Below are 13,313 nucleotides of genomic sequence, written 5' to 3' on the forward strand. Positions count from 1 at the left end.
TACCCGCGACTTTGCGCTAGTCGCGGGAAAAAGTCCATTCCGGCGTCTGCTGCGAGATCTCGGCTTGGACCGTCGCTGGGTCTCCTGAAGGGTAGGACGAAAGCTCACTGGAATAAGCAAGAAAGACTCGTTGTCGTCCTCAAAATTATACACTGTAGTAAAAGAAGCGCAGGGCCGAAATCGGTTTAGGAATATTATTCGCGCCAGATCTTACTATACATCTGACCACGCTATTTAAACAATAGTTACCAACCCATAGAGAGAGCATATCCTTAGGGTAGGCAGAGAATAGAGATTTTTGAAAACTCCTCCAAAAAAAGTTTTGCTAATTAAATTATTGTTCGGTAATATTAATATTAAGACATCTATTCATTCATGAATTTACATAGACTTGACAGAACTTTTGAGACTTAAAGCGCACTTGAAACTGATTATTATTTTAATGTTCAATGCTCCTAACTCAGTAGCGATTTTGCAAGACGGACAGACCGTACGGTGTTATATTATTAGTCCGTCAGATTGAACATTTAACTGTTCGACTACCTTATAATGATCTTAATTCGATATCAAAGTTCTTGACGGGCAAATGGTTTATGTAAATGAGACTGTTAAAACTTAAAGAGAACTATTATGTAGGAATTCTTGATGTTCCCCATAGTGTATGTAATAAACACACAACACAACTTTGTATATTATGTAATGTTTATAAAACTTATCTTCCACTGAGCATGCGGTATAAAAGTTTTTGTTTTTGTATGTTTAAGCATGGCTTATACAAAAAATAACTCTAATGACCTGGGTTCTTTTTCTGGTCTGACTTTGTTTTCTCAGTCAGCGATCCTTTGATTAACAATTATTAAAGTATTAAATATTGCCACGAATTATTATGCTAAAGTTGGGGAAGAGTAATTATAAGTATACAGTATAAATTACACATATTGTACTTGTATATATTAATTGTGACTCAATTAATGTTTGGAATTGGCTTTTAATTTTTGTTTATATATTATTATTTTTCTTTAGATTTTAATATTTTATTTTAGTTATTTTGAGTATTTTTGTAAATTATTTATGCATTTCTTGTACTTTACCCTCTGTAGGTGTTTCTTTTTTTTTGTTCCACATTAGGATTGCCTGATAGCGATAAGGCCGCCCGTTGCCTAGTTACCTATGTAACCTGTTTTTTTCTTTATATGTTTTTGTACAAGGTAACGAAGTGTAAATAAATATTACATATACAAGCCTACCTTTAACCATGAAATCGTTTCAAAGCTTTAAATGATTCATAAATGGCTGAATCCAATATAACAGATCTCACACACTCGACATGTTCCGACTATCGTACACGATTTAAATTGATTACCAGTTCGTGAAATCTGTAGACTCTGCATGAGGACCCTCAAATTCACTTTGTCAATTGACAAACCGATGTCTTTGACATATAGAAATCGTTTCCTAAGTACCGCGCGTGAGAATATATATTTTAATTAATGCTTTGGTAAATAGTTATTTAGTTCTAAAATATATCTATATTAGTTATATGTTTGAAACGAAAATAATAAAAAAAACTCGGTCTCTTTTCCAAATTCTTTCATCATTACAATGGGATACTATCTATATGTATTTATTGATAAATTTATAAAATAAATAGATCTCCAGCTGAGAGAAAGAGAGCTTATATACGTATATAACATAATAAGCAAGTTCAAAAGGCAAATATTCGCATAATTAAGTCAGATTTATGGAGAAAATATTACGGGTAACATTTTATAAATATCGTTAGGTATATTGAAAAGGTTTTATTTAATGGTAATTAATATACACGTTTGAGCACCACACAACAACTCCAACTCCAGGTATTGCCGCTGCTTTCGTTAAATCCTTGGAATATTCTGGCCCCAGAGAATCTCTAATGATCAGGGGAGCTATGCAAAGCGGTGCCAATTGACAGGTCTATAAAACGCTGAAAGTATAAATGTGTGGGCCTTACGTTCGGACTTCGGAGGGATCCTAGTCACATTACCAAGCAACCCCTTGACTGGAATCCTCAAGGCAAAAAGTAACGTGGCCCAAAACAGCCCTGGCTATGAAGCATCTTTGCAGAGGCGAAGGAAGCTGGAATGACGTGGAGTGAAATTAACAGAGTTGCCAAGGACCGATCAGATTTTCTACGCTGGATGCCTTCTGCCCCACTTGGGGGGGGGGGGGGCATAGGACTTTAAGTAATTCAATATACACGTTAAAGATGATAAAGCTACATTTGCTCGTCGAACATGAAATTCAAAAATGAAAAAACATTTGAAACAAAAGCATTGTATAGCAAGGTCAAAGTTTGAACTCTATTCAAAACGTAAAAACAATTATATAAAAGTGGCCATTAAACGGAGATTAAAATTTAACCGAACGATAGTTAACTGCGCACGAATGGATTAAGGACCGAACACACCCTTTCACCGGAACGATTAAATTAATTGGGATTCAAAATAAGTTATAATTTTTAGGATATTCATACACGTTCTTTAATTTTTATTTTACTGCATTCACTGAATGAGAGACAAACAGAAATTAATTTAATCATTACAAAAGTGTGTAAGTAAATAGGTTTCACTTGGATGACACAGGAAGTATTATTATATTACTTTGAAATAGTCTCTGTTTTTCCAACCATCCATATTCTGGAGCGAGGTGTAAAATATATAGAAATTACTTAGACAATCACCATCATATTAATTAAGATTTTTTTCGAAACAATAATTTCTAAGAACGTCTTGACGAATCTGTATCAAATAATGAATAAGTTTTAACTCATGTGAACGCCCCCTAACAAGTAATCTACTCAATAGCGTGGCAAAGGTAGTTTTGTGAATGAAATGGGATCTAATTGGACCCGCGGCTGCGCTGGAGCCGTATCTTATCTTTTGTTATGCTATAACCTGTATTTGATGCACGCCACGTCAAAGGTTAAGGTTTTATACATGTATCAGTTTTATGAAGATAGTCGCGAGTGGCTTCCTGTCTAATATCATATAGATAAGCATAGTTAGCAAGTTTAAAGTTTTTCAACATAGTTTATGTATTGGTTGAATTTTTTTTATCCACCCTTTCAAATAGAAGCATATACTCAAATAGAGACATAGACTTACTTACTGACGTACTTTAAACTTTCTATGTATTTTAGCAACATTATATCACATATGTACCTGTAATACATAATATGACTAACCTAGGCATACAAGGTCAACATACTTATAAATGTTGTTCCAAAAACTTAGATAACATGAATCCTCAGTCACTAGACTCTGTCTCCATAATAAACATCTCTTTGTCCTTGGCGCGACAGACAGTCCCTTCTGTAGAGACTGTTTTAGCGCAGAGGAATCAGTATCCTACGTAGTCCTGGAATGCGAGGCTGTGGCTTCTCAATGAGCAGAAATACTCGGAGCAGTGAGGACTCTCCCTGAAGCCTGTGAAGTGCCCAAGAAATTTCTGAGCTTCTGGAAGGACTAGGCTGGCTTAATTAGCCGGGACTACGCACAACGGACCAAATTGTCTTTCAAGTGCGGTAACTGAGCCCTCGTTACACTACACTATGATTCTTGAGGAAGATTTAACGCACTGAAATATATCTGACCATTTATAGCTTGATTGTAATACTGTTTATCCAATTTATTGCCTGAGTTCACCTCTTCAGATCAGAGAGTTAATTCATTAAAATAATAGAATAATATTCAAATGAAGAATCCTAAACAAATAAAATGCAATAACAAAAGTTTTATATATTACTGTGAAAGTTTACGAACCGACCAACATAGGCAGATTTTCTATGAACTGATTGTATATTTATTGTAGCGTAAATAAAAAAATATTATTAGAATTATTATTTTACACTCATCAACAAAGTCTAGAAACAACGTTGATTATTTTATCCCTTGCTAAATCACCAAATATTACTATTTCTGAAATAAATAAAAAATGGAGAAATAAAGTTCAGCCTTGCGATTCTGTAACTCACTTTTCGAACACACACGGCGGTTTTCACGGCGGCGGTCACGCTCAAATCAGTCATTTTACGATTTGGCATTCGAATGGAGATATAGAGTCGCAAGGCAGTTCAAAAAAATCCTTTTTTTGTAATGAGTTAATGAGAACTAAAAGTCTTCTATACGTACCTAAGGCCTGCTTATCTGCTACTATTAATAGTACAGTGAATAAGCTATCTCCCTCTTATAACTTGATTACTAATATTAATGAAAATATTGATATATTTTACAACAGTCTTCCAACTTACCGTAACTTTGTTTATAATTCTCTTAATGAGGTTTAAGTTTTCATTTAGTTTCAGATATTATAATTATTTTTTATTTTGTGGTTGCTTGTTTAATGTTTTGCCTTGAATGAACCGAATTGAAAGCTGCTTATGTTCTAATATAATTGATGTGTATATGTATGTGTGTAAAATTTGTGATGTCATATAGTCTCATTCTACAATAGTTTGATTATTAAGTGCAAAACTCGACACGACCAGTCGAATTATTTTATTAATTTATTATTTTGAAAAAAAAAATATTCAGGAAAAACGAAAGTCTAGAACAGAATAGCAAAATATTGCTATGTAGCTCCTAAAAAGGTAGGCTAAGGGCCAGTTTTTTGATCCGTAGTAAAAAATGGTTTTACCATTTGTTACACTAACTATAGTTAAATGAATAACCATTGGTAAAATCGTAAATGCGTTTTTCAATGCCTTTTTTAACTATAGTTAAACTTAACAATTTGTCAATTTGTTGCCAGTGCAATGAGCAATGACATCCCAAAAAATGTGGTTCTTTTTTGTGGGGAACATTTATTTTGTATGACAACACTAGACATATTGAGTGAATGAAATCCATTTTTGCCATCTTCATTCGTTATTTGCGCTTCGAAGAGTTTGAAGTGTCAAATTAATCTAAATAACACGATATAAATAAAGTTGTTTTTCTGTGTTTTAATACGGTTTACACCTTTTACGATACTTAAATATATAAATAACGATGTCCGCAAACAGCCAACGGTCAAATAAGTAAGTACAAACATATTTTCGTGTTATTTATTCCGGTTTATCTTGTGTTTCGTAATAGAAAGTAATACATTTATGTTTTTTTAAAGGGACCATACTGCTAACTTCGCCAAAAAAGAAACTGCCAAACTGGTGATGCTTCTCAAGGATTACACAGTCGTAACCTGCAAACAACTGATCACTGCAGCAATCTACAAAAAGATGCAGCTTGGAAATCTCTGTGACGTTTTCAACTCAGATGGGTCTAGACACCGAAGTGTTAAATTTAATATACATTTAATGAAGGTGTAGGCACATTTTTATATTTATTCTTGTATAGCTGTGTCCTACAAGAAAAGGAAAAAATCTTTTAACCCTTTGGAAACAAGGAAGCGGATTATGATCCACACGGTTAAAAAAAATTGAGTTTTTGAAACAAAGACAATTAAGAGAGGATGATTTGTTCAATTATGCTAAGGAAGAGCATCAAAAACATTTGCTGCACCAATGAGAGGCCCACCAAAAATCCATACTGCATAAAGAGGAGGTGCACCAAAAAGTGATGCAGCAGATGGAAGAAAGGCACAATAAATATATGTAGCAGCAAAAAGAGTTGCATGAAATTGAGGTGAAATGCAAGAAGAAACAATTAGAAAATATTTAATTGCTACTTTAGGGTTTCATGTAAATTTTGTAATGTTTTTTTAATAAAAATGGTTTGTATTTAAGTTATAATTAAACAGTTTATTAATCAAGTCAAATGTTTTATTTATAAATTCTTGTAATAAAGTAGGTAGATGCTAACTCACAAATGTAATAAAAGCTCTAAAGAATACCATAGGTCCCTAACTAATGTGTAGCTGTAGTTTTTAGTATAAGTACATACAAGTATGATAATTAAGTATAAGCAGTACAATATTAAGTATAATAATTATAAGTTAATATTATTAGTAATATATAAATAATATTAACTCTAATTCATTATGTATTTAATTGCCTATAATATTAACTTATAATAATTATAAGTTAATATTATAGACAATAAAACACATAATGAATTAGTAATATACTTAATTATATTCTGCTGCGGTTCTGTAGCTAGTAATGAAGCAAAATAGGTTTGTATGAGCTGCTGTCTATATATACTCTTGTTCTTGTATTTTATTTAATTATAATAATTATAAGTTAATATTATAGGCAATAAAACACATAATGAATTAGTAATATACTTAATTATATTCTGCTGCGGTTCTGTAGCTAGTAATGAAGCAAAATAGGTTTGTATGAGCTGCTGTCTATATATACTCTTGTTCTTGTATTTTATTTAATTATAATAATTATAAGTTAATATTATAGGCAATAAAACACATAATGAATTAGTAAAATACTTAATTATATATTGCTGCGGTTCTGTAGCTAGTAATGAATCAAAATAGGTTGGTATGAGCTGCTGTCTATATATACTCTTGTTCATTGGCAGTTTAAGATCATTCCCAATTTCAGTAACAATCCAGAGCACTGTTCCCTTCGATAGGGGGTAACAGTGACAAAAATCTACATCATCCCAGGTTTCTAATGGCGGATGACATTGCCTAAATATTTTTGGTCACTCATTAACACATTCTCATATAATATTATCGTCTTCTTCATCGTCTCATTAATTAAAGTATCTCAATATGTTTTAATTCATCATTAGATAGTAATAAACGTATTTATCATAGTTTGATTTCTGTGACAAACAGCTGTTACTATATAAATTACCAGCGGCCATCTTTTTAACCCTCCGATACTGAGTAGTTAACTTTTTTGACTAATGGTCAGATATTTTACCATTGGATGCTCTTACCACGGATCAAAAAACGCATTTTGCTGATATTTAACTAATAGTAACGATTTTTTACCAATAGTTGAGTTAACTACGGATCAAAAAACCGGCCCTAAGTAAAAAAATCATTTTAAGGCGAAACAAAGTTCGCGGGGGCAGCTAGTATTTCTATAAATACTCGTACTATTGTTTTTCCCCTATTTCTATCATATATATTCCAGTAATGATTTTTGTCAAGCTTAGAACTTATTAAAAACACAATCTTGTTAGACCAAATGCAAAGTAATTTGCAGTTTGAATGTAAAAAAACATTAAACATTTCCGTTACAATGACTCAATTGCGTTATTTTACTTAACTTCCGCTTGTTTTATTACTGTAAATTTATATCGATTATATATAGTATCCATAAAAATTATTATGATTTCTTGTGAGATCGCGTTGACTGAAAACAGCTATAACCATCAGTTAAAACAAAAACCACAGATTTTCCCTCAAAGACAAGTGGGTGATCAGCCGAACTGCCTTACATTCAATATCGATTTTTGATTCTTCGATGTACTGGTTTCCTCGCCATACCTTCACTGTATGTTTATAACCAGGTTTAAAATGCGCAACTAAGGCTATTAAATATGCCCACTTAGCTAATAATCAAATACCTACTACTTTTTTATTTAAAAAGTATATCCTTTTAATTGAAACAAGATAAATATAATATTATTATATCATTTACATCATGATTATAGTAAGTACTTAAGTACCATTGCTAAGAAGTGTGTGTGTGTGACAAAAATGTTTCGAACACAATGCATACTTTAGCTAAAAATTCAAAAGCAAAACATGCACTTTCGCATTCAGTTCATAACTTTCAAATTAGGACTCATACTTCTCAACCAACGAACACCTGACTCAAAAGTAAAAAATAGTACAATACACCAGTACATTCGGCCCCATTATCAGAGCTTAATGAATGAATGTCCAGTTCATTGAGAGTTTCACAAAAGACATTTAATATAATGAGCACAGGAAATACCTCCGTCGTTCTCACGAACTTTCTGCTTTAATATACGTAAATTGATATAAAATGTGTAATAACATCCTTATAAAAAGCTTATCAGGAACTTGAGAAAAAATTGATATAAATGAAGTGTCTACAAAGTAACTTGTATGGAGATTAAATATTTCTGTCGCTATTAAAACTTATAACAATGCCATTTAATACTGTATAATAATGTTATAATAGTAGGTTTAATTTTATTTTTATATATAACAGATGTTAAGTGATACCACCGCCCATGTACACTCACTTTGAAGGCTCCCAAGTGCGTTGCCGGCCTTTTAAAAATAGGTACGCTTTTATCATAAAGGACCCTAAGTCGAATTGGTTCGGAAATACTTAAAAAAAAAATCAAATATATTATAAATTAATTAAAATAAGCGCTAATGTTATTAATGATAAAAATTATCTACAGCTTATGTACGGCCAAATTTTAAATGGTAATATAGAAAATCCAGCAGGTTTTCAAATACTAGTATTTAAAATTTCAAATACTAGTAATAAACCTTTGATGTCTGTGGCAACTGCTTCTATTATTCATTAAATATGTTACATTTAATATTGCTGAAATAGTAACAATAATGATAAATTCAGTATATTTAAAAATATATCCAAATAATTATTCATAAAATTAATAATAATTAAAGTCATAAATAATTGAAATGTCCCTTTAAATGTTTAATTAGATTTTATACTCCAATAACATCACTTAAACTATAACTTCTTGAAAACATCAAACCTTTAATCAATTTAAATTTCATTGAAGAGAAAACCTATTCAAATTGAGATTGGATAAAGTTAAAATAAGCTTTACGGAGTGCTTTAACGAACTTTCATAACTTTCATGTTTACTCTGCTATTTACCTACTGAAGTTCTATAGAATTATCTGGAGATGAATATATTTTCATTCAAATATATATTTGTTAACTTTGATTCGAGTAAATATTTTTTATTAATATTGTTTAAAATTAACATATACAAAAATGCTAAAATGGAAATGGGCCCGTCACATTGGCCGCATTTGTGATGGCAGATGGGTCAAAAAGACCCTTACTTGGAACGGCCCAGTGGGAAGAAGAAAGAGAGGATGCCCACCAAAAACTTGGAAATATGAAATAAAAGGGATAGCGGGAAAAAACTGGAAAATTGTCGCAACAAATAGGGACAAATGGAAGAATCTGGAGGAGGCCTTCAATCCGTCGGAGGTCGAGTACCAGTGTAAAACTTAAAAGGCATGGACCTACTGTAGTTATAGTGTACTCGAATAAAGGGTATTTTTATTTTATTTTATATTGTTTAAAATATCTCCAAAAAAACTTTAAATACCTGTTTATTATGAAAGGTACCCACTACCCAGTATTATGTATTATGTCTAACATCCGATAACCCCCAATAACTTGTCTGCATTGGTGCTATTGATATTTTAAAGATAACTGGGTTATAACTTTTACTCAGCCTGCCAATCCGAAATGAATATTATATATAAATGATTATTTTCACCTACCTTTCACTGGGAAAAGCCCCGGGAATTTAACGCAAATTGAATTAGTGATTAAGCTTTTAAGGCTCTATGTTAAAGGGTATCCAATACATATTACAATTAACAAATTCCAAATTATGTATATTGATGATGTAATACAGATATTAATGTTTCAGGTAGACTCGAAAAAAAATGCAGACGAAGAATATAAACGTAACCCAGGAACAGAAGAATCAAGATTGCATTGATGTACGTATCTGCCATCTTGTGGTCATATTTAACATTATATCATGGCATGCAAAAGCAACAGAGCTAGTTACTTTAGTTCAGGTCGACATACCTAGATGGCGCTTATAACAGTCGTGTACCTGTTTCAGAAACTATGCCGCCAAGACAATGAAATGCCTGGAAGCCAGTACTTCCTAACCCAAGTCACGGGCGCAACAGTTGGTTCCACGTATTACGGTCAGTATGAAATTAAATTCAAATGAGCTTCTGATATTTCTCACAGTTCTTTGAAGTATGTAACCAGGCATTGGAAGATACCATCTCTAGTGACATTTTGATGGATAGCCAAATACTCAATATTCCGTACATGAACATTGATTTTTTATTTCATACTGGCTTCTTGTGAGCGGCATAACATTAATTATTTTGAGACAACAAATTTTTTGTAAATAAAAAAAAAAGAAATTAATGCAAAGAATTTAGTATACTTTCTCTGAATTTTTACTCCATAATCAATACTCAAAAATACAATTTTACTTCTCTGGAAGTTCTCTGGTGTTCTTAAATGATAAAAGTTTAGTTAGACCCAGCCAGCTAAACTTTATTGTGACTTCCATAATAATCCTAGCGCTAAGTATTATCTACTCCCGTAAGTCAAAACCGTATTGGATTTTAACACACGATCTAAGTATTGACTTTGAATCTTACGTTATCGTAAGATGAAGTGTATGAGCACACACTTATAACAGTGAGTTTGCGATTCTTATCCACAAACTTATTTATCCTACAGGCCAAATGCATCAATGTGTAGTCTGTTCTGAATTGTATACACTAGAGCATTAACTCTTATCATAATCCTTACTTTACTGTTTTTACGATTTTAACCCATAACTGTAATTATTACTAGGGAATCATTTAATCATTATAGTAAATGAAAGAGAAAATAAATTATTTATTTCTAACACAAATACAGTATTTAAAATATTCTTAACCTAAATAATAATAACAATAAATAAATGTATAAATGGAAATTAAAACAACTTTAAAAAGTTTGGTCCTTGTGGAAATGTATCTACCTTTTACGCAGCCGTATTCAACGAAGAGCGGTTCGAATCGTCGACGACCAGACACTTTCCGTGCGGCTTGATCCCTTGGCGTTGCGTAGAGATGTGGGATCTCTCTGCATCTTCTACCGCATTTAACATGGAGAGTGTTCAGAGGAGTTATTCGGTCTAATACCTGCAGCTGAGTTTCATCACCGGACGTCAAGGCAAAATACAAAATACCATCCGTATCACCTCGACGTCCGTCATTCCACAACAGAGCGTTTTCTAAGGCAGTTTTTGCCGCGCACCAACACTATGTGGAACCAGCTGCCCACAGAAGTATTTCCGAACCAATTCGACTTAGGGTCCTTCAAGAAAAGAGCGTACCAATTCTTGAAAGGCCGGCAACGCACTTGCGAGCCTTCTGGCATTGTGAGTGTCCATGGGCGGCGGTATCACTTAACATCAGGTGAGCCTTCTGCCCGTTTTCCTCCTATAACATAAAAAAAAAGAATATCGTCGCTGTATTGTGATACTTAGGTATTCGGTGAGCGAGGAAAGCACCAGCTTTGGAGTCACCGGCATGATCTATCAGACGCCAACTTAAATATTTAATTGGCGAAGAGTTGGAGGAAAGACGAGTTGTAAATGGAATAAAATATAATAATTATTTTATAATAAACTAATCCCGCTAAAACCACGCGAGCGAGGCCTGGGCGGAAGCTAGTGGTAAATCAATTCAATGAGCAGGCACTTTTCCACTCTTTAATTATATTATAGACATAATTGAACATCCGTCTTCATCGAACGATCAAATAGTTACGTTTGATTAATCGCAAATATTATTTTCACTTCCTTCCTACATAACAGTTAGTTTCTTACACGCTTATAATACAGTCACTATTTTCGCACATTTATATTCACAATTGCCTTAAAAACCGTGTTAAATATCTGTGAAAGTGAATTGTTTTTAAATAAATTTTCGCGTGAAGGATGGGTGTACAAACTAACTATTTATTAAAAGGTATTTATTTATGTTTTATTGTTTTTGTATTTTATGTGAGCAGTGACCTAATGACGTCATCATGCAACTCTCATCACCAATGGATTTTCTTTCTATGTGCGCATTTAACATTCGCTGGAACGGTGAAAAAAAACATCGTATCAAGTAATTTATTTCAGAAAAAAAATTGATAAAATCACATTAATTTAATGTTTTACATAACTAATTGTTATTACGGCCCGGCGCGCCTCAGTGCTCCAGCTCTCCATTGCACCCCGCAGTCCACCCCGAGACACTGACACAGCAATTCGTGCTGGGATAGGGCCTTAAGACTAGAAGTCTGTTTCTGTTGCTTCATGTTGCTCTGTGACGGTTCGACAGATTTATTTAAAAAAAAAGATTTATTAATAAATGCATACTGGAGACTTCACATTCATCCATAGAACATAATATCTCTTGGGCAGGGGCCCTCTTGGGATGGGGGCCCGTGGCATTTTGCCAGCTCTGTCACCCTATTGTTACGCCACTGACGTATAGTCTGAATTAAAATTTGTGAAATATCAATCAACGGTACTATCAGCAAAAGCATTTCTACAAGAAATCTCTTCCTGAACTCCTACTCTCTTTTCTCGATTATGCTGTTGGTGCTGTGAAGATTTATTATTGAAAATGTACATATTACAACTACTTTTAAATATTAATTTTGATTCTCCCCCCAGTTATTTCAAGTATTTTTTCCTTTTTAGTGGTAATTGATACTCCTCTTTTACGTTGCAAAGTATCCTGTTTTGGAACTCTTACGTCTAGAAATCACACACACACGGTTTTCATCGATAAGGCCGCCCGTCTCCCCTTAATATTTTATGTTATCTGTTTTATATGTAATATTATTGTAACGAAGTGTTTATAAATAATTATATATAAGCTAGTACCCGCCAATTCAAAATCGACTTAAGTTTACAGAGGAATGCGGAAAATCTGCTGATTCTAATAATCTTTCTCAATAAGCAACTAAACAAAAATTAAAATCAAACCCACCTATGATTTATGTTACGTATTCAAATGAACTACGAAACATTTGTTAAATTTGCTGACGATATCTAATCGGTCACAAATAGGCTTTACAAATCTGTATATAAATGCTGTCAATTTGAAATTAAGCCCGTCCAATAAATGACAAGTAGTGGGCGGACGAAATTATAAATCGCTAGTGACATGCGGTCTATTTCCTGATCGCGGCTTCTAATACAACTTAATTCACAACACCCACAATATGTAAATTGGTACGTTCATGTTTTATTGCATGACTGTCCGCTCCGAGACTTTGTTCGCACGAATATAATATATACTTAAATAATAAATAAACAAATTGCGATGTTTATTCATACAGACTCTGGTCACCATACCTGTTGTTAAATTAATTACTAATAAACGGCTCAAATATAAGAATCTTTCGTCCAACTTCGATTTAGTTCCCTTTGGAGTAGACTCTTGGACCGTGGGGTTCAACTACACAGGCGCTACTTAAACATTTAAGTTAATTTTATTAAGTTAAATTAAGTTTCGTTAAGAGAATTTATGAAATATTAGTATTTTATATTTTATGCAAAATAATTTATTGAAATCTCAAATAACGAATTGTA

The 13,313-nt window shown here is 32.9% G+C and overlaps 1 protein-coding gene across 1 annotated transcript in view; it reads left to right on the plus strand.

Moving 5' to 3' along the window:
* The window catches only part of LOC125060132, a 65,765-nt gene that overhangs the window by 3,219 nt on the left and 49,233 nt on the right, over positions 1 to 13,313 (plus strand). The window contains exons 2-3 of the mRNA XM_047664877.1: positions 9,570 to 9,642; positions 9,771 to 9,858. Coding sequence (XP_047520833.1) covers positions 9,586 to 9,642; positions 9,771 to 9,858 — 145 coding nt within the window. The 5' untranslated portion in view covers positions 9,570 to 9,585. The remainder of the gene's footprint in view (positions 1 to 9,569; positions 9,643 to 9,770; positions 9,859 to 13,313) is intronic.

This window comes from Pieris napi, chromosome 21 (genome assembly GCF_905475465.1).
Source record: "Pieris napi chromosome 21, ilPieNapi1.2, whole genome shotgun sequence".
Lineage (NCBI taxonomy): Eukaryota > Metazoa > Arthropoda > Insecta > Lepidoptera > Pieridae > Pieris > Pieris napi.